The sequence below is a fragment of the Pseudophryne corroboree genome, chromosome 7, assembly GCF_028390025.1.
Source record: "Pseudophryne corroboree isolate aPseCor3 chromosome 7, aPseCor3.hap2, whole genome shotgun sequence".
Lineage (NCBI taxonomy): Eukaryota > Metazoa > Chordata > Amphibia > Anura > Myobatrachidae > Pseudophryne > Pseudophryne corroboree.
Genome location: NC_086450.1, coordinates 134,471,489 through 134,494,361, shown reverse-complemented (window position 1 = coordinate 134,494,361; position 22,873 = coordinate 134,471,489). Strand labels below are relative to the sequence as shown.

The 22,873-nt window shown below is 47.6% G+C and overlaps 1 protein-coding gene across 5 annotated transcripts in view; it reads left to right on the top strand.

The window, feature by feature from the left end:
- The window catches only part of MARCHF7 (membrane associated ring-CH-type finger 7), a 137,696-nt gene that overhangs the window by 79,047 nt on the left and 35,776 nt on the right, over window positions 1–22,873 (top strand). For all 5 annotated transcript variants that reach the window (XM_063933672.1, XM_063933668.1, XM_063933670.1 and 2 more), the window contains one exon: window positions 4,552–4,710. In XM_063933672.1, the coding sequence (XP_063789742.1) occupies window positions 4,552–4,710 (159 nt within the window). The remainder of the gene's footprint in view (window positions 1–4,551; window positions 4,711–22,873) is intronic.

Sequence of the window (22,873 nt, the reverse complement as noted above, 5' to 3'; positions counted from 1 at the left end):
TGGCGATTCCAAAATCTCTGGATGTTGTAAGAGCGTTGAAGATCTACGTCACTAGGACAGCTGTTGCTAGGAAAACTGAGGCAGGCGCTGTTTGTCTTGTATGCTTCCAACAAAATAGGTCATCCTGCTTCAAAACAGACTATTGCACGCTGGATTTGTAGTACGATTCAGCAGGCTCATTCTTCGGCCGGACTACCGGTGCCGAAGTCAGTAAAAGCCCATTCTACCAGGAAAGTGGGCTCATCTTGGGCGGCTGCCCGAGGCGTCTCGGCGTTACAGCTTTGCCGAGCAGCTACTTGGTCGGGTTCAAACACTTTTGCTAAGTTCTACAAGTTTGATACCCTGGCCGATGAGGACCTTGCGTTTGCGCAGTTGGTGCTGCAGTCGTCCGCACTCTCCCGCCCGTTGTGGAGCTTTGGTATAATCCCCATGGTCCTTTTTGGAGTCCCCAGCATCCTCTAGGATGTAAGAGAAAATAGGATTTTGGTACTTACCGGTAAATCCTTTTCTCCTAGTCCGTAGAGGATGCTGGGCGCCCGTCCCAGTGCAGACTATTACTTGCATTGTTTTCTTGCTGGTCAAATTAGTTTATACACGGGTTGTGTATTTCTTGTTTCAGCTTCTTGCCGGTGTTAATTCATACTGTTATCTGGTTTAAAGTTACTCCGGTTATACAGTATGTTTGTGGTGTGGGCTGGTATGTTTGTAGCCCTTAGTTTAAACAAATCTCTTCCTCAATGTCCGTCTCTCCTGGGCACAGTTCCTATAACTGGGGTCTGGAGGAGGAGCATAGAGGGAGGAGCCAGTTCACACCCAGATTGTCTTTTAAGTGTGCCCAAGCTCCTGCGGATCCAGTCTATACCCCATGGTCCTTTTGGGAGTCCCCAGCATCCTCTACGGACTAGGAGAAAAGGATTTACCGGTAAGTACCAAAATCCTATTCTCTCTGTGGCTACAAATGCTGGAGTTTCAGTACCCAGTTGTGGATTCGACTGATGCCAGCCTCCAGTGGTTGGGGGGGGTCTGATTCAAGGGACCCAGTTCCAGGTACGGTGGTCAACTAAAGAATCTGATGTCCTGGAACTCAGGGCGATATACAATGCCCTTCAAGCTTCCTACCTTCTCCAGGATCAAGCCATCCAAGTTCAGTTGGACAACGACACGGCGGTGGCGTACATGAACTGACGGAGGAGCAAGAAGCAGAACAGCAATGCAAGAGGTGTCAAAGATGCTCGTCTGGGCGGAGGCCAACACGGTCCATCTCGTCCACCATGGAATGAATATGGCAAACTGGGAAGCAGACTTCCTCAGCAGGCATGACCTCCATCCAGGGGAATGGGGCATTCATCCTCTGGTGTTTCACCAACTGGGTCACCAGTGGGGGTGTCCGCAGATGGACCTGATGGCTTCTCATCTCAACAAGAAGCTACACTGTTACTATTCCAGAACGAGGGATCTGCAGGCTGTGGCAGTGGACACGCTGACTGCCCCATGGACTTAGCAGTTTACCTGTTCCCTCCAATCATGCGCATTCCAAAAGTTCTAAAAATCGAAAGGGAAAGCGTTCAGGCAATTCTAATTGCCCTGGATTGGCCTCGATGGGTCTGATAGACCTCTTGACCATGTCCCTTGAGGAACCCGACCTCTGCTGCTGCAAAAGGATCTTCAGCAAGAACCATTCGTCTATCCAAACATACAGGGGCTACGTTTGACGGCTTGGAAGTTGAGAGGGAGTTTCTAGCCAGAAAGGGTCTCCTTTCCAAAGTTATTTCTACTATGCTACAGGCCCAGAAGGTAGTCACATCGAAACACTACCACCGTATCTGGAAGATCTGGAAGACGTATGTTTCTTGGTGTGAGGGAAGAAAAGTTCTTCTTCTCCTGTGGAATTTCGAATTGGTTGTGGTTTTTTTTTTTTTTTTTTCCTGCTATTCCTGCAAGCAGGTGTGGATATGGGCCTATGGTTGGGCTCAATCAAAGTACAGATTTCGTCTCTCTATTTTCTTCCAGAAGCAACTTGCATTTCCAGAGGTGTAGACTTTCTTGAAGGGAGTTCTTCATATGCAACCACCCTTCATCCCTCCCACGGCTCCATGTGATCTAAATGTGGTTTTGTCCATTCTTCAGTCGGACTGGTTTCCACCTTCACAGAAGGTGGAATTGAATTTCCTCACTTGGAAGACCTTTATCCTGTAAGAGCCTGTACTTGATTTTTCATGAGGATTGGGCTGAGCTTAGGACCTGACCTGTTTTTGCCTAAAGTGGTGTCGGCCTTTCACGTGAAGTAGCCAATTGTGGGTCGATGTTTCTGTGGCCCAGAATCCTTGGCTGTGGTGAGGGCTTTGAGGATTTATGGCAAAAGGACAGCTTGTCTTTGGAACTCTGACTTTGTCTTTTATGATGCCACCAAAATTGGTAGACCGGCTTCTAATCAATCTATTGCTCATTGGCTCTGACTATTCAACAGGCCTATACTTCGGTGGGTCTGCCTTTGCCGATGTCTATTCAGGCCCACGTGACGAGGTCTGTGGGTTCTTCCTGGTCGGCTGCCGGGGGGTTCAGTTTTAGTTGTGCCGAGCGGCTACTTTGGTCTGGTTTGAACATGTTTGAAGTTCAACACTTTGACCAAGGATGACCTTCAGTTCGTTCAGGCAGTTTTACAAGGGTCTCTGCACTTTCCCACCTGTCTTGGGAGCTTTTGGACTTCCCCACGGTACTAATGTACAGTACCCCAGTATCCACTACTGCTTACGAAAAAGGAATTACTGGTAGGTATTAAATCCCTATTTTTACAGACCACTTCAGAAATGTATAGCTACCCAACTAATTTAGTCACACCGGGTGTCCTGGGTGGGGTTGTGTTTTTTTTTTTTTTTTTTTTTTCTTTCTTCTTCCCCCTCCTATATTCCTACATTTTTCCATATTAGAAGGAAAAACATGCATGCATTTACATTTTTATTTTTTATTTTTTCCGTTTGATGCTATGCACAACTTGAGGGAGCGCCACCAGTACCTCAAATTGCTCTGTATACTCTAGACATGAAGTGTACTATCCATTTAAGATCAAATATAAATTCCAGTACACAGCATAATTTCACCCATTGGAGGGTGAACTCTGTGCGCTTATCCCAAAACATCTGTTTCCATATTGGGTCAGTGGTCCATGTTTAGTAATTTTCTGTTGGTGACCATTGGAGAGTTGGTGTTGGTGGGTTTTTTTTTTTTTCTCTGGTTCGGCTGGACAGAATAGCAAATGAGCGCTCCTGTGTATTGCAAAATTCCTGATTAATATGGTACACAATTGTACCCCTTTTTCCACCTCTAAGCACGGGTTGCAGCCGGGAGCCTGACATGTGTGCTGCTCGGCTGCAGCCCGTGCTCTGCCCCCTTTCCCACTGCGCTCACCAACCCAGCATATTGCCAGGTTGGTGGCGGCACTGGGAAATCACATGATCTCCCAGCACCACTCTTCCATAGACTGTTAACTGGAGCGTGTCGCATCGACACGGCTACCGTTTACACTGCACAGCTTACCGGGTTGAACTCATGTTCAATCCAGTAAGCTACCCGGGTAGGATTCCCGGATCACTTGATCCAGGTTGACACTTTTCCACTAGCAAAAAACACGGGTAAATGTGCGCCCCCATGCTATTACCTGTGTCTTTTTTTTGAGCTAGTGGAAAAGGGGCATTAGTGCTAGTGTTTGCAAATGGTGCCATCTTGTGCTCCCTCTCAAAATAGGAGTAGCATTTGCTTGCTGGTGAAATCTGTATGGGTCTAGCAGAGATACCTTTGCTATCTGTGGCACTGCCTGGCTAACTCCTGGGGTTGGATGTAATGGCTTGTGAGACAGCCAGAGCTCAGATGTGTAGATTAAATAAAAAAAAAAATGAAAGCATCAAATGTTCACAAGGCAAAACCAACCAGGTTTTGCCTTGTAAACATTTGCTGCTTTAAAAAAACAAAAAAATACGAGGTTTGGCCAGTCTCTGAGCTCTGGCCATCTCACAAGTCATTACATCTGGCCCCTGATCTGGTTTAGGGGATGTCTGATATCTTTTGATTTCATAAGTGTTCGTTCATGTCACAAAATAGACAGTAAAGCAAGTGACCTGGTGCACTTCAAGGGATATATATTTATTGCCTTAATGTTGGGAACTTCAAATCGGAGTCCACTTTCGTTTCTGTATGCAAGGCTCCAGCTTTTGTTTTTCTTCTCTTTGAAGAACTGAAATTCCCTGAGAAAAGAAGTTCTGTCTGAATAGCTGCATAATTAACTTGAAGCCTGCATGTAGTTACAGGAGATGACACTTGTGCTCCTAATTCCTTTGACAAGAACATTTTTATATTTGTCAGGTCTGCAAATGACTGAAATCATGCTATGAATAATTCTGCAGATCTGGTTTAGTATTGTACTCTGAAAGAAACCTGCTGGGTCTTGTGTGCTTCCTCTATCTACACTATTGTAGTGTTAGTGCATAAGTCATTGGGAGGTACATTAACTGCCCCTATTTCAGTGTAGATCTGATCCTTTTATTTATTTTTCCTTAGGATTCTAGCTCATTGAGGACTTCAAGTCGAGACTGGACTGTTAGAGACAGGGATAGCCACGAGCATCCCTGGAAGGCTGCGTCGCCCACTTATCAGCACTGCTCAGGGACATATGACCGCCCTTTATCTGGGAGCTTCTTGGCAAACAGGAGCAGGGTTGTAAGTAATCAGTTATTGAATTGTAATCTTGTGAATGCTACAACTTTTATTTTCTCATACGTCCTAGAGGATGCTGGGGTCCACTTCATGACCATGGGGTATAGACTGTTCCGCAGGAGCCATGGGCACTGTAAGACTCTTCATTGGGTGTGAACTGGCTCCTCCCTCTATGTCCCTCCTCCAGACCTCAGTTTTAGAAATATGCCCAGGCAGACTGGACGCACTCTGAGGAGCTCTACGGAGTTTCTCTGAAAAGACTTGTTAGGTTTTTTATTTTCAGGGACATCTGCTGGCAACAGACTCCCTGCTTCGTGGGACTGAGGGGGCAGAAGTAGGAACCAACTTCCTGAAGAGTTTCATGGCTACTTCTGGCTGACAGGACACCATTAGCTCCTGAAGGGTACTGACCGCTAGCCGTGTCTAGATGCTTACTCCCACAGCACACAGTCACCCCCCTCACAGAGCCAGAAGACAGGTGAGTAGACGAAGACAGATCTTCTATCAAGAAAAGTGACGGCTGAGGTACAGCGCGGCTGGCGGGAGCGCAGCGCGCCATTGCTGCCCACACACAGGCACTGCTGGGGAAGGGGGGGGGGGGCAGCAAACACCTCTAAACTGGCAAAAAGGGGCATAAGATAACCAGGCACAGCCCTACACCCGCCAGTATAAATATTACTAAGTTTCTGAGGTAAAATGGGCGGAGCTTCTTCCTCATGCAGCCAGCACACTGCTCAGTGCCATTTTCTCTCTCCTCAGGCTGCAGAGATATCACTGGTCCCCGTTCACTTCTGACTACAAGTATCGGGGTGCAAAACGGGGGGGGGGGGCACAAGTGTAATGTGGTGGCGCTGACGGCACACAAAGAGCCTGCATGGGTGAAAGAAATACGTGATAGTATGCATCATATCAATAGGGGATTAGATAAATCTGAATCTCATGCTGAGTGCTGGAGAAAATCTGGAGGATGTGGTGGTTTTTCAGGGCTCTGTTCTTCCATCTGCAGGCGACCCCTCTGGGTCACATAAGAGACCATTTGCTAATACTGATACAGACAGACAGTGATTCTTGTGTCGACGATAGTGACTCCAGAGAAATAGATCATAAATTGGCAAAAAATATACAAAATATGATTGTGGCTATAAGGGAAGTTCTGGAAGTCACGGAAGCCACTCATGTACCTCAGGAGAAGGCTTATTTCTATAAAGAAAATAAATCTAAGATCACTTTCCCTCCTTCCCACGAGCTTAATACACTCTTTGAAGGGATGTGGGTGAATCCTGAAAATAAATGTTGTATTCCCAAGAGAATTCAGATAGCTTATCCTTTCCCGGTGGAGGACAGGAAAAAATGGGAGTCACCCCCTGTGTTAGACAGTGCACTGTCCAGGTTGACAAAGAAGGTAATTCTCCCTGCAACTGGCACGGCTTCACTAAAAGAGCCGGCAGACCGAAAGATGGAAACTACATTGAAATCCATTTATGTTGCCAATGGTACGCTGCTCAGGCCCACAATTGCATGCGCGTGGGTGAGTCGCGCTATTGAAAAATGGTCACGGTATCGTCAAATTGACACGATTGATAAAGATGAGATACTCCTTAAGTTAGGGAATATCAAAGACGCTGCTGCATACATGCTAGAAGCGATGAAAGATATTGGACTCTTGAGTTCACAAGCCGCTACCATGGCAGTATCGGCTCGGTGGGCGTTGTGGATTCACCAGTGGAACGCGGATGCAGATTCCAAAAGCAATATGGAGGCTCTCCCATATAAAGGTGAGGCCTTATTTGGCGATGGACTGGATACGTTAGTCTCGGCGACTACCGCAGGTAAGTCGACATTTTTGCCCCCTGCATCGGCAAAAAAGACATATCACCTGCATATGCAGTCCTTTCAGCCCACTAAATACAAAAAAGCGAGAGGTTCCCCCTTCTTTGCGGGTAAGGGAAAAAAGTCCACAGCGGCTTCAGGTTCCCAGGAGCAGAAGCCTACCCCTACTTCTGCCAAATCATCAGCATGACGCTGGGGCTCCTTTGCGGGAGGCCACTCGGGTGGGGGGCACATCTCAAACTGTTCAGCCAAGGTTGGATTCTGTCTGGCCTGGATCCCTGGGTGTTGCAAATAGTGTACCAGGGATACAAGCTGGAGTTTCAAGACGTTCCCCCATGCCGATTTTTCAAATTGACCTTGCCAGCTTCTCTTCCAGAAAGGGAAGCTGTAACAGCGGCAATCCAAAAATTGTCAGGATCAGGTCATAGTCCTGGTACCTTTTGTCACAACAAGGGGAGGGGTTTTATTCAAGCCTTTTTGTAGTTCCGAAGCCGGACGGCTCGGTCAGACTGATCCTAAACCTGAAAAATCTGAATCTCTACTTGAAACGATTCAAGTTCAAAATGGAATCACTGAGGGCAGTGATTTCCAGTCTGGAGGAGGGGGACTACATGGTGTCTGTAGACATAAGATACTTACCTGCATGTTCCCATTTATCCTCCTCACCAGGCTTATCTGAGATTCGTGGTTCCGGATTGCCATTACCAATTCCAGACATTACCTTTCAGTCTCTCCATGGCGCCGAGGGTATTCACCAAGGTGATGACGGAGATTCTCCTGCGTCAAAAAAGAGTCAATATAATTTCTTATCTAGACGATCTCCTGATAAAGGCGAGATCCAGGGAGCAGTTGTTACAAAACATCACTCTCTCCCTGTCAATACTCCAACAACACAGTTGGATCATAAATTATCCAAAGTCACAGTTGGAAACGACGACAAGATTGTCTTTTCTTGGGATGATTCTGGACACAGCAGTTCAGAGTATTTCTTCCGGTGGAAAAGGCTCTGGAAATCCAGAAAATGGTAAAACAGATATTGAAACCATGGAGTGTCGATTCATCAGTGCATTCGGTTGTTGGAAGATGGTGGCGGCCTACGAGGCGATAGTTTGGCAGGTTCCATGCCAGGGTATTCCAGTGGGACCTGTTGGACAAGTGGTCAGGATCCCACCTACACATGCACCGGAAGATAATCCTGTCGTCAAAAGCCAGGATTTTGCTCCTGTGGTGGCTACACAGTTCTCGCCTACTAGAGGGATGCAGGTTCGGGATTCAGGACTGGGTCCTGGTAACCACGGATGCAAGTGTCCAAGGCTGGGGAGCTGTCACTCAGGGAGAAAGCTTCCAAGGAAAATGGTCAAGTCAGGAAGCCTGCCTTCACATAAACGTGCTGGAATTGAGAGCCATTTACAATGGCCTTCAACAAGCGGTACATCTGCAAGATCATCCCATGCAGACCCAGTCGGACAATGTAACAGCAGTCGGGTACATAAACAGGCAGGGCGGAACAAAAAGCAGAGCGGCAATGGCAGAGGTGACGAAGATCCTCCTCTGGGCAGAAAGACATGCAAAGGCTCTGTCGGCAATTTTCATTTCAGGAGTAGACAACTGGGAAGCAGACTTCCTCAGCAGACACTATCTCCATCCAGGACAGTGGTGCCTACACCAAGAAGTCTTCAGAGGTGACAAGTCTTTGGTGAGTTCCTCAAGTAGACATGATGGCATCTCGTCTCAACGAGAAGCTTCAGAAATATTATTCCAGGTCGAGAGACCCTCAAGCAATAGCAGTGGATGTGGTGGTGGCCCAGTGGATGTTCCGGTCGGTGTCAGTCTTCCCTCCACTTCCGCTGATCCTAAAGAAGAACAAGATTCTGAGCAATCTTCATTGCCCCAGACTGGCCAAGGAGGGCTTGGTACCCAGATCTTCAGGAGTTGCTCATAGAAGATCCTCGGCCTCTTCCTCTTCGCGAGGACCTGCTGCAGCAGGGGCCGTGCGTGTACCTAGACTTACTGCGGCTACGTTTGACGGCATGGCTGTTGAGCGTCGGATCCTAGCCCGATAGGGTGTTCCCAAGGAAGTCATCCCCACCCTTATTCAGGCCAGGAAAGGAGTAATGTCTAAACATTACCACCGTATTTGGAGAAAATGTGTCTTGGTGTGAATCCAAGAAGGGCTCCTACGGAAGAGTTTGAGTTGGGACGTTTTCTCCATTTTCTGCAGGCTGGTGTGGAGGCGTGCCTACGATTGGGATCAATCAAGGTCCAGATTTCGACCTGGTCAGTGTTCTTCCAAAAACAATTGGCCTCTCTTCCAGGGGTTCAGACCTTCGTGAAAGGGGTTCTGCTCATCCAGCCTCTATTGTGGCACCATGGGACCTTAACGTGGTGTTGCAGTTCCTTCAATCAGATTTGGTTTGAGCCTCTACAAGAGAGAGTTGAAGTTTCTCACTTGGAAAGTGGTGATGCTTTTGGCATTGGCATCCGCGCGGCGGGTGTCTGAATTGGGGGGGCCTGGTCTCACAAGAGCCCTTACCTGATCTTCCATGAAGATAGGGCAGAGTTGAGGACTCGTCAGCATTTTCTTCCGAATGTGGTTTCATCTTTCCACATAAACCAACCTATTGTGGTGCCATTAGTTACTGACACTTTCACTGAGTCAAAGTCTCTAGATGTGGTTAGGGCTTTGAAGATTTATGTCGCTAGAACAGCTCGAATACGGAAAACAGTCTTTGTCCTGTATGCTCCCAACAAGATTGGGTGTCCTGCTTCCAAGCAGACTATTGCACGTTGGATCAGAAGTACGATTCAGCACGCTCATACTACGGCTGAATTGCCGTTACCGACGTCTGTGAAGGTCCATTCCACTAGGAAGGTGGGCTCATCCTGGGCGGCTGCCCGGGGGGGGGGTCTCTGCATTGCAACTTTGCCGAGCAGCTACTTGGTCTGGGTCAAACACATTTGCAAAATTCTACAAGTTTGACACCTTGGTCGATGAAGACCTCAAGTTCGATGCTGCAGGGTCATCCGCACTCTCCCGCCCGTACTGGAGCTTTGGTATAAACCCCATGGTCATGAAGTGGACCCCAGCATCCTCTAGGACATATGAGAAAACAGTATTTTGATACCTACCGGTAAATCCTTTTCTCCTAGTCCGTAGAGGATGCTGGGCGCCCGTCCCAGTGCGTACTTTACCTGCAGTTTTGTTATTAGTTACACAAGTTATTAGTTTCAGCATGTTGCTGTAATTGGTTCATGCCTGTTGGCATGTGTTCTGTTGAATGCCATGTTGTGCGGCATGGTTGAGGTGTGAGCTGGTATGTATCTCACCACTAGTTTAAAGTAAATCCTTTCCTCAATGTCCGTATCCCTGGGCACAGTTCCTATAAAGGAGGTCTGGAGGAGGGGCATAGAGGGAGGAGCCAGTTCACACACATTGAAAAGTCTTAAGAGTGCCCATGTCTCCTGCGGGACAGTCTATACCCCATGATCATGAAGTGGACCCAAGCATCCTCTACTGACTAGGAGAAAAGGATTTACCAGTAGGTATCAAAATCCTGTTTGTTTTTTGTTTTTTTAATTATACACCTCTGTACATAGGTGCAATGTCGTATCCACTAAGTAAAACCTATTTAATGGCTGTCTAATGTATCTTCTCGTCTCTAAATCAGTCTGGTTTCTATAACTGACCCAGAGGGCACTAAAATATCACATCCAATTGTCCATATAAGTTGGTGAGTCCAGTTCTTTTCCATATTTCTATTGGGAATTCCAATCCGGAATCATTTTACTGATCTCTTTAGAATCCAATGCTCTGATGAACTCAACCAGGTATTTCTCCTAAAAAAACAAAAATAGCCTCTCACCAGAGAAGTATAGAAACCCAAAAATAAAACCTTAGATTAATAAAATTCTGATGTTTATTGACAACATCCAACATAAAATGTTTTCAACATTACATACAAGGTGTAATCAAAGGAACAGCCAAGTTACATAGAATGGATGTAAACACAAGTGCCACCAACCACCCCAGGATGTGAGATCAGTGGTGGGGACTTGCCAATGTATACCTGGTGTCCTAATCACCTTGTTAGTTTGAAACCCTACACGTTTCGTCCTTTCAGACTTCCTCAGGGGTATAGATAAATATTTAAAAGAAAATAGAAAGGGTGTTGTAAAAGCTACAAATAAACATATGGTGGAGGACTTCTAATAAATGTTTGGAAGGTGTGTATGGATGTATGTACGTCTGCTAACCAAATTTTCAAAATGGCGAGGAATAGTGTCTCATGAATTATGGAATATTCATTCCATCGTTGTATGCAAATCATGGTTTCAGTAGTGGTACACACCAGTAGTGATGCAAAAGATGTAACACCTTCACTGGTGTAGAATATGAAGCACCTTCATAAATACTTCACCTTCATAAATACTTATAGTGCCTGGGCTCTGACATCATTCCCTATCAGCATCATATAACGCAAACAAAAAACTACTTCAAACAAGATATTTAGTGTTAGAGGCAGAAATCATACTGTATTAATTATCTCAAATATTGTACGAGATATACTTGCTTGTTGCGGTGTTAGCCCTTCTAAAATGTGTATGTACTCATCCAAGTCGTAAAATAACCATCTGATATTAATCTTTATGTATAGAATATCATAAATATAATTGGGCTAGTGAAGGTGCTTCATATTCTACACCAGTGAAGGTGTTGCATCTAGTGCACCACTACTGGTATGTACTATTACCGAAACCATAATGATTTGCATATAATGATAGAATGAATATTCCATAATTCATGCAACTTTTCCCATTTTAGGTAACACTATTCCTCGCCATTTTGAAAATTTGGTTAGCAGGTGGTAATTACCATTATCCACCGTAATATATATTAAGGTATGTACCTTCCAAACTTGTATTTAGTCGTCCTCCATATGTTTTTCTCTAACGTCCTAGTGGATGCTGGACTCCGTAAGGACCATGGGGATAGACGGGCTCTGCAGGAGACATGGGCACTTTAAGAAAGAATTTAGGTTCTGGTGTGCACTGGCTCCTCCCTCTATGCCCCTCCTCCAGACCTCAGTTTGATACTGTGCCCAGACGAGCTGGGTGCTTTTCAGTAAGCTCTCCTGAGTTTGCTGAGAGAGAGTATTTTGTTGGGTTTTTTATTTTCAGGGAGCTCTGCTGGCAACAGACTCCCTGCATCGTGGGACTGAGGGGAGAGAAGCAGCCCTACTCTCTGAAGCTAGATCCTGCTTCTTAGGCTACTGGACACCATTAGCTCCAGAGGGAACGTACGCAGGATCTCACTCTCGCCGTCCGATCCTAGAGCCGCGCCGCCGTCCTCATCGCAGAGCCAGAAGACAGAAGCCGGGTGAGTATGAGAAGCAAAGAAGACTTCACAGGCGGCAGAAGACTCCGTTCTTCACTGAGGTAACGCACAACACTGCAGCTGTGCGCCATTGCTCCCACACACCTCACATACTCTGGTCACTGTAAGGGTGCAGGGTGGGGGTGGGGCGCCCTGGGCAGCATTTGGGACCTCTTTTGGCAAAAGTTTTACATATATACAGCTGGGCACTGTATGTATAGTATGTATGTATGTATGTATGTATGTATGTATGTATGTATGTATGTATGTATGTATGTATGTATGTATGTATGTATGTATGTATGTATGTATGTATGTATGTATGTATGTATGTATGTATGTATGTATGTATGTATGTATGTATGTATGTATGTATGTATGTATGTATGTATGTATGTATGTATGTATGTATGTATGTATGTATGTATGTCCCCGCCAAAAATTGCATATTTAAGCGGGACAGAGGCCTCTTCTTCCTCAGCACTCACCAGCGCTATTTTTTTCTCCACAGCTCCGCTGAGAGGAAGCTCCCCAGGCTCTCCCCTGCAGATACACGGTAGAAGAGGGTAAAAAGAGAGGGGGCACATAATTAGGCACAAAAATCAATATAAAACAGCAGCTACTGGGTTAACATTAAGTTACTGTGTTATTCCTGGGTTGATAGCGCTGGGGTGTGCTGGCATACTCTCTCTCTGTCTCTCTCTCTCTCCTAAGGGCCTTGTGGGGGAACGGTCTTCAAAAAGGGCATTCCCTGTGTGTGGTGTGTCGGTACGCTTGTGTCGACATGTCTGAGGCAGGCTGTGGAAGCAGAGCGGGAGCAAGTGAATGTGGTGTCTCCACCGATGGCGCCGACACCTGATTGGATGGATATGTGGAAGGTTTTAAATGATGATGTTAATTCCTTGCATAAAAGGTTAGAAAAAGCTGAAGCCTCAGGACAGTCAGGGTCCCAACCCGTGCCTGGTCCTATGTCGCAGAGGCCGTCGGGGTCTCAGAAGCGACCACTATCACAAATTGTTGACACAGATACAGACATGGATTCTGACTCCAGTGTCTATTACGATGATGCAAAGTTACAGCCAAAATTGGCTAAATCCATCCGTTATGATTATAGCAATTAAGGATGTGTTGCACATCACAGAGGAAATCCCAGTCCCTGACAAGAGTGTACATATGTATGGGGAAAAGAAACCGGAGGTAACCTTTCCCCCCCTCACACGAGCTAAATGAGTTATGTGAAAAGGCTTGGGAATCTCCAGATAAAAAACTGCAGATTTCCAAAAGGATTCTTATGGCGTATCCTTTCCCGCCAATGGACAGGTTACGCTGGGAATCCTCCCCTAAGGTGGACAAAGCTTTAACTCGCTTATCCAAGAAGGTAGCCCTGCCGTCACAGGATACGGCTACCTTCAAAGATGCTGCGGATCGCAAACAGGAGGTTACCCTGAAGTCCATTTATACACATTCAGGTACCTTACTGAGGCCAGCGATCGCGTCGGCCTGGGTGCGTAGTGCTGTAGCAGCATGGACGGATACCGTGTCTGAGGAAATTGATACCTTAGACAAGGATACTATATTGTTGACCTTGGGGCATATTAAAGACGCTGTCCTATATATGAGAGATGCTCAAAGAGACATTAGTCTACTGGGTTCTAGAATAAATGCTATGTCGATTTCTGCCAGAAGGGTCCTGTAGACTCGGCAATGGACAGGTGATGCCGACTCAAAAAGGCATATGGAGGTTTTACCTTACAAGGGTGAGGAATTGTTTGGGGAGGGTCTCTCGGACCTGGTCTCCACAACTACTGCTGGAAAGTCAAATTTTTTGCCATATGTTTCCTCACAGCCTAAGAACACCGTATTATCAAATGCAGTCCTTTCGATCACAGAAAAACAAAGTCCGAGGTGCGTCCTTTCTTGGCAGGGGCAGAGGAAAGAAGCTGCACAACACAGCTAGTTCCCAGGAACAGAAGTCCTTCCCGGCCTCTACAAAATCCACCGCATGACGCTGGGGCTCCGCAAGCGGAGCTAGGCCTGGTGGGGGCACGTCTCCAAAATTTCAGCCAGAAGTGGGTTCACTCCCAGTTGGATCCCTGGGCAATAGAGATTGTGTCTCGGGGATACAAGTTGGAATTCGAGGAGATGCCCCCTCACCGATACCTCAAATCGGCCCTGCCAGCTTCCCCCCACGAGAGGGAAATAGTGTTAACTGCAATTCACAAATTGTATCTTCAACAGGTGGTGGTCAAGCTTCCCCTCCAACAAGGAAGGGGTTATTATTCGACCATGTTTGTAGTTCCGAAACCGGACGGTTTGGTCAGACCCATATTGAATTTAAAATCCCTGAACATATACCTGAAAAGGTTCAAGTTCAAGATGAAATCGCTGAGAGCGATCATCGCAAGCCTGGAAGAGGGGGATTTTATGGTATCTCTGGACATAAAGGATGCATACCTTCATGTCCCCATTTATCCACCTCATCAGTCGTAACTCATATTTGTGGTACAGGATTGTCATTACCAATTTCAGACGTTGCCGTTTGGTCTCTCCACGGCACCGAGAATATTTACCAAGGTAATGGCGGAAATGATGGTGCTCCTGCGGAAGCAAGGAGTCACAATTATCCCATACTTGGACGATCTCCTCATAAAAGCGAGATCAAGAGAGCAGTTGCTGATCAGCGTAGCACTTTCTCTGGAAGTGTAACGGCAACACGGCTGGATTCTAAATATTCCAAAGTCTCAGTTGGTTCCTACGACTCGTCTGCCTTTCCTGGGCATGATTCTGGACACAGACCAGAAAAGGGTTTATCTCCCGATGGAGAAAGCTCAGGAACTCATGACACTGGTCACGAACCTATTAAAACCAAAACAGGTGTCAGTGCATCACTGCACTCGTGTCCTGGGAAAGATGGTGGCATCATACGAGGCCAGTCCCTTCGGCAGGTTCCATGCGAGGACTTTTCAATGGGACTTACTGGGCAAGTGGTCCGGATCACATCTTCAGATGCATCGGTTAATCACCCTATCCCCCAGGGCGTCGCTCCTGTGGTGGCTACAGAGCGCTCACCTTCTCGAGGGCCGCAGATTCGGCATTCAGGACTGGGTCCTGGTGACCACGGACGCAAGACTCCGAGGTTGGGGTGCAGTCACACAGGGAAGAAATTTCCAAGGTCTGTGGTCGAGTCAAGAGACTTGCCTTCACATCAACATCCTGGAATTAAGGGCCATAGTCAACGCCCTGCGTCAAGCGGAGACCCTGCTTCGCGACTAACCGGTTCTGATTCAGTCAGACATCACCGCAGTGGCTCATGTAAACCGCCAAGGCGGCAGAAGGAGCAGAGTGGCGATGGCGGAAGCCACCAGAGTTCTTCGCTGTCAGCAGTGTTCATCCCGGGAGTGGACAACTGGGAAGCAGACTTCCTCAGCAGACACGATCTCCACCCGGGAGAGTGGGGACTTCATCAGGAAGTCTTCACACAGATTACAAGTCGGTGGGAACTGCCACAGGTGGACATGATGGCATCCCGCCTCAACAAAAAACGACAGAGGTATTGTGCCAGGTCAAGAGATCCTTAGACGATAGCTGTAGACGCCCTGGTGACACCGTGGGTGTTCCAGTCGTCTGTTTCCTCCTCTTCCTCCTCTTCCTCCTCTTCCTCTCATACCCAAGGTGCTGAGGATAATAAGAAAAAGGAGTGAGAACAATACTCATTGTTCCAGATTGGCCACGAAGGACTTGGTATCCAGATCTGCAAGAAATGCTCACAGAGGACCCGTGGCCTCTTCCTCTAAGACAGGACTTGTTGCAACAGGGGCCCTGTCTGTTCCAAGACTTACCGCGGCTGCGCTTGACGGCATGGCGGTTGAACGCCTGATCATAGCAGAGAGGCATTCCGGATGAGGTCATTCCTACGCTGATAAAGGCTAGGAAGGACGTGACGGCTCAACATTATCACCGTATATGGTGAAAATGTTGCTTGGTGTGAAGCCAGGAATGCTCCTACGGAGGAATTCCAGCTGGGCCGTTTCCTTCACTTCCTACAGTCCGGAGTGAATTTGGGCTTAAAATTGATTTCCATTAAGGTCCAGATTTCGGCCCTATCCATTTTCTTTCAAAAAAAGAGTTGGCTTCTCTACCTGAAGTTCAGACGTTTGTAAAGGGAGTGCTGCATATTCAGACCCCTTTTGTGCCTCCAGTGGCACCTTGGGATCTTAACGTGGTGAGTTTCCTGAAATCCCACTGGTTTGAACCACTCAAAACGGTGGAGTTGAAATATCTCACGTGGAAGGTGGTCATGCTATTAGCCTTGACTTCGGCTAGGCGTGTGTCCGAGTTGGCGGCTTTGTCACATAAAAGCCCCTATCTGGTTTTCCATGCGGATAGAGCAGAATTGCGGACCCGTCCACAATTTCTGCCAAAAGTGGTTTCATCCTTTCATATAAACCAACCTATTGTGGTGCCTGTAGCTACTACTGACTTGGAGGATTCCGAGTTACTTGATGTGGTCAGGGCTTTGAAGGTTTATGTAGCCAGAACGGCTAGGGTCAGGAAAACAGAGTCTTTGTTTATCCTGTATGCTTCCAACAAGCTTGGTGCTCCTGCTTCAAAGCAAACTATTGCTCGCTGGATCTGTAACACGATTCAGCAGGCTCATTCCGTGGCTGGATTGCAGCTGCCAAAATCAGTTAAGGCCCATTCCACTAGGAAGGTGGGCTCTTCTTGGGCGACTGCCCGAGGGGTCTCTGCATTACAGCTTTGCCAAGCGGCTACTTGGTCAGGTTCAAACACTTTTGCAAAGTTCTACAAGTTTGATACCCTGGCTGAGGAGGACCTTGTGTTTGCTCATTCGGTGCTGCAGAGTCATCCGCACTCTCCCGCCCGTTTGGGAGCTTTGGTATAATCCCCATGGTCTTTACGGAGTCCCCAGCATCCACTAGGACGTTAGAGAAAATAAGATTTCTCTGACGTCCTAGTGGATGCTGGGAACTCCGTAAGGACCATGGGGAATAGACGGGCTCCGCAGGAGACTGGGCACTCTAAAAGAAAGATTAGGTACTATCTGGTGTGCACTGGCTCCTCCCTCTATGCCCCTCCTCCAGACCTCCGTTAGATTTCTGTGCCCGGCCGAGCTGGATGCACACTAGGGGCTCTCCTGAGCTCCTAGAAAGAAAGTATATGTTAGGTTTTTTATTTTACAGTGAGACCTGCTGGCAACGGGCTCACTGCAATGAGGGACTAAGGGGAGAAGAAGCGAACCTACCTGCTTGCAGCTAGCTTGGGCTTCTTAGGCTACTGGACACCATTAGCTCCAGAAGGATCGACCGCAGGACCCGTCCTTGGTGTTCGTTCCCGGAGCCGCGCCGCCGTCCCCCTTACAGAGCCAGAAGCATGAAGATGGTCCGGAAAATCGGCGGCAGAAGACTTCAGTCTTCACCAAGGTAGCGCACAGCACTGCAGCTGTGCGCCATTGCTGCTCATACACACTTCACACTCCGGTCACTGAGGGTGCAGGGCGCTGGGGGGGGGCGCCCTGAGCAGCAATAAAAAGACCTTGGCTGGCAAAATCACAATATATAGCCCCAGAGGCTATATATGTGATAATTACCCCTGCCAGAATCCATAAAAAAGCGGGAGAAAAGTCAGCGAAAAAGGGGCGGAGCTATCTCCCTCGGCACACTGGCGCCATTTTCTCTTCACAGTGTAGCTGGAAGACAGCTCCCCAGGCTCTCCCCTGTAGTTTTCAGGCTCAAAGGGTTAAAAAGAGAGGGGGGGCACTAAATTTAGGCGCAATATTGTTTATACAAGCAGCTATTGGGGAAAATTCACTCAGTGATCGTGTTTATCCCTACATTATATAGCGCTCTGGTGTGTGCTGGCATACTCTCTCTGTCTCCCCAAAGGGCTGTGTGGGGTCCTGTCCTCAGTCAGAGCATTCCCTGTGTGTGTGCGGTGTGTCGGTACGGCTGTGTCGACATGTTTGATGAGGAGGCTTATGTGGAGGCGGAGCAGATGCGATAAATGGGATGTCGCCCCCTGTGGGCCGACACCGGAGTGGATGGATAGGTGGAAGGTATTAGCCGACAGTGTCAACTCCTTACATAAAAGGCTGGATGACGTAACGGCTATGGGACAGCCGGCTTCTCAGCCCGCGCCTGCCCAGGCGTCTCAAAGGCCATCAGGGGCTCAAAAACGCCCGCTCCCTCAGATGGCAGACACAGATGTCGACACGGAGTCTGACTCCAGTGTCGACGAGGTTGAGACCTATACACAATCCACTAGGAACATCCGTTACATGATCCCGGCAATAAAAAATGTGTTACACATTTCTGACATTAACCCAAGTACCACTAAAAAAGGGTTTTATGTTTGGGGAGAAAAAGCAGGCAGTGTTTTGTTCCCCCATCCAATGAGTGAATGAAGTGTGAAAAAGCGTGGGTTCCCCCGATAAGAAACTGATAATTTCTAAAGTTACTGATGGCGTACCTTTTCCCGCCAGAGGATAAGTTACGCTGGGAGATATCCCCTACGGTGGATAAGGCGCTCACACGTTTGTCAAAAAAGGTGGCACTGCCGTCTTAGGATACGGCCACTTTGAAGGTACCTGCTGATAAAAAGCAGTAGGCTATCCTGAAGTCTGTATTTACACACTCTGGTACTAGACTGAGACCTGCAGATAGTGCTGCTGCAGCGTGGTCTGTAACCCTGTCAAACAGGGATACTATTTTGCGAACATAAGACGTCGTCTTATATATGAGGGATGCACAGAGGGATATTTTGCCGGCTGGCATCCAGAATTAATGCAATGTCCATTCTGTCAGGAGGGTATTAGAGACCCGACACTGGACAGGTGATGCTGACTTTAAAAGGCACATAGAGCCTTATAAGGGTGAGGAATTGTTTGGGGATGGTCTCTGGGACCTCGTATCCACAGCAACAGCTGGGAAGACATTTTTTTACCTCAGGTTTCCTCACAGCCTAAGAAAGCACTGTATTATCAGGTACAGTCCTTTCGGCTTCAGAAAAGCAAGCGGGTTAAAGGCGCTTCCTTTCTGCACAGAGACGAGGGAAGAGGGAAAAAGCTGCACCAGTCAGCCAGTTCCCAGAATCAAAATTCTTCCCCCGCTTCCTCTGAGTCCACCGCATGATGCGGGGGCTCCACAGGCGTAGCCAGGTACGGTGGGGGGCCGCCTCAAAAATTTCAGCGATCAGTGGGCTCGCTCACAGGTGGATCCCTGGATCCTTCAAGTAGTATCTCAGGGGTACAGGCTGGAATTCGAGGCGTCTCCCCCCCGCCGTTTCCTCAAATCTGCCTTGCTGACAATTCCCTCAGGCAGGGAGGCTGTGCTAGAGGCAATTCACAAGCTGTATTCCCAGCAGGTGATAGTCAAGGTGCCCCTACTTCAACAAGACGGGGTTACTATTCCACACTGTGGTACCGAAACCGGACGGTTCGGTGAGACCCATTTTAAATTTGAAGTCCTTGAACACATACATAAAAAAATTCAAGTTCAAGATGGAATCGCTCAGGGCGGTTATTGCAAGCCTGGAGGAGGGGGATTACATTTACCATCCTCACCAGGAGTACCTCAGATTTGTGGTACAGGATTGCCATTACCAATTCCAAACACTGCTGTTTGGACTGTCCACGGCACCGAGGGTCTTTACCAAGGTAATGGCAGAAATGATACTCCTTCGAAAAAGGAGTTTTTAATTATCCCGTACTTGGACGATCTCCTTATAAAGGCGAGGTCCACGGAGCAGTTGTTGGTCGGAGTAGCACTATCTCGGGAAGTGCTACAACAGCACGGATGGATTCTATACATTCCAAAGTCACAGCTGGTTCCTACCACACGCCTGCTGTTCCTGGGGATGGTTCTGGACACAGAACAGAAAAAAGTGTTTCTCCCGCAGGAGAAAGCCAAGGAGCTGTCATCTCTAGTCAGAGACCTCCTGAAACCAAGACAGGTATCGGTGCATCACTGCACACGAGTCCTGGGAAAAATGGTAGCTTCTTACGAAGCAAAATTCCATTCGGCAGGTTCCATGCAAGAACCGTTCAGTGGGACCTCTTGGACAAGTGGTCGGAATCGCATCTTCAGATGCATCGGCTGATACCCTGGTCCTTGGAGACAGGGTTATCTCTACTGTGGTGGCTGCAGAGTGCTCATCTTCAAGAGGGCCGCAGATTCGGCATACAGGACTAGGTCCTGGTAACCACGGATGCCAGCCTTCGAGGCTGGGGGGCAGTCACACAGGGAAGAAATTTCCAAGGACTTTGGTCAAGTCAGGAGTCGTCCCTACACATAAATATTCTGGAACTGAGGGCCATTTACAATGCCCTAAGTCTGGCAAGGCCTCTGCTTCAAAACCAGCCGGTACTGATCCAATCGGACAACATCACGGCAGTCGCCCATGTAAACCGACAGGGCGGCACAAGAAGCAGGATGGCGATGGAAGAAGCCACAAGGATTCTTCGATGGGCGGAAAATCACGTCTTAGCACTGTCAGCAGTGTTCATTCCGGGAGTGGACAACTGGGAAGCAGACTTCCTCAGCAGATACGACCGACACCCGGGAAAGTGGGGACTTCATCCAGAAGTCTTCCAACTGTTGGTAAACCGTTGGGAAAGGCCACAGGTGGACATGATGGCGTCCCGCCTAAACAAAAAAACTAGATATTGCGCCAGGTCAAGGGACCCTCAGGCAATAGCTGTGGACGCTCTAGTGACACCGTGGGTGTACCAGTCGGTTTATGTATTCCCTCCTCTGCCTCTCATACCAAAGGTACTGAGAATAATAAGAAAACGAGGAGTAAGAACGATACTCGTGGTTCCGGATGGGCCAAGAAGAGCTTGGTACCCAGAACTTCAAGAAATGATATCAGAGGACCCATGGCCTCTACCGCTCAGACAGGATCTGCTACAGCAGGGGCCCTGTCTGTTCCAAGACTTACCGCTGCTGCGTTGGACGGCATGGCGGTTGAATTCCGGATCCTAAAGCAAAAGGGCATTCCGGAGGAAGTCATTCCTACGCTGATAAAAGCCAGGAAAGAAGTAACCGCAAACCATTATCGCCGTATTTGGCGAAAATATGTTGCGTGGTGTGAGGCCAGGAAGGCCCCAACAGAGGAATTTCAGCTGGGTCGTTTTCTGCACTTCCTACAGTCAGGAGTGACTATGGGCCTAAATTTGGGTTCCATTAAGGTCCAGATTTCGGCTGTCGATTTTCTTCCAGAAAGAACTGGCTTCACTGCCTGGAGTTCAGACATTTGTAAAGGGAGTGCTACATATTCAGCCCCTTTTTTGTGCCTTCTGTGGCACCTTGGGATCTCAACGTGGTGTTGAGTTTCTTAAAATCACATTGGTTTGAGCCACTTAAAACTGTGGATTTGAAATATCTCACGTGGAAAGTGGTCATGTTATTGGCCTTGGCTTCGGCCAGGCGTGTGTTGGCGGCTTTGTCATGTAAAAGCCCTTATCTGATTTTCCATATGGATAGGGCAGAATTGAGGACTCGTCCCCAGTTTCTCCCTAAGGTGGTATCAGCTTTTCACTTGAACCAACCTATTGTAGTGCCTGCGGCTACTAGGGACTTGGAAGATTCCAAGTTACTGGACGTAGTCAGGGCCTTAAAAATTTATATTTCCAGGCCGGCTGGAGTCAGGAAAACTGACTCGTTTTTTTATCCTGTAGGTACCCAACAAAATAGGTGCTCCTGCTTCTAAGCAGACTATTGCTTGCTGAATTTGTAGCACAATTCAGCTGGAGCATTCTGCGGCTGGATTGCCGCATCCTAAATCAGTAACAGCCCATTCCACAAGGAAAGTGGGCTCATCTTGGGCGGCTGCCCGAGGGGTCTCGGCTTTACAACTTTGCCGAGCTGCAACTTGGTCAGGGGCAAACACGTTTGCTAAATTCTACAAATTTGATACCCTGGCTGAGGAGGACCTGGAGTTCTCTCATTCGGTGCTGCAGAGTCATCCGCGCACTCCCGCCCGTTTGGGAGCTTTGGTATAATCCCCATGGTCCTTACGGAGTTCCCAGCATCCACTAGGACGTCCGAGAAAATAAGATTTTACTCACCGGTAAATCTATTTCTCGTAGTCCGTAGTGGATGCTGGGCGCCCGTCCCAAGTGCGGACTTCTTCTGCAATACTTGTATATAGTTATTGCTTCAATAAGGGTTAAGTTATGGTTGCATCAGGGTTGGACCTGATGCTCTGTTATTTGTCATACTGTTAACTGGTTGTTATCACATGTTATACGGTGTGATTGGTGTGGCTGGTATGAATCTTGCCCTGGATTCCAAAATCCTTTCCTTGTACTGTCGGCTCTTCTGGGCACAGTTTCTCTAACTGAGGTCTGGAGGAGGGGCATAGAGGGAGGAGCCAGTGCACACCAGAACCTAAATTCTTTCTTAAAGTGCCCATGTCTCCTGCGGAGCCCGTCTATCCCCATGGTCCTTACGGAGTCCCCAGCATCCACTACGGACTACGAGAAATAGATTTACCGGTAAGTAAAATCTTATTTGTAGCTTTTTATGACACCCTTTGTATTTTATTTTAAAGATTTATCTATACCCCTGAGGAAGCCCAAAAGGATGAAACGCGTAGTATTTAAACTAACTAGGTGATTAGGACACTGGGTATACATTGGCAAGTCCCCACCACTGAGCTCACATCCTGGGGTGGTTGGTGGCACCTATGTTTACATCTATTCTATGTAACCAGGCTGTTCCTTTGATTACACCTTGTATGTAATGTTGAAGATTTTTTTTTTTTTTCTTATGTTGGATTTTGTCAAACATCAGAATTTAGGTTTATTTTTGAGTGTCTATACTTCTGAGAGGCTGTTTTAGGAGAAATACCTGGCTGAGTACATCAGAGCATTGGATTCTAAAGAGATCAGGGAATTGATTCCGGATTGGTATTCCCAAGAGTCCAATAGAAATACCGAAAAAA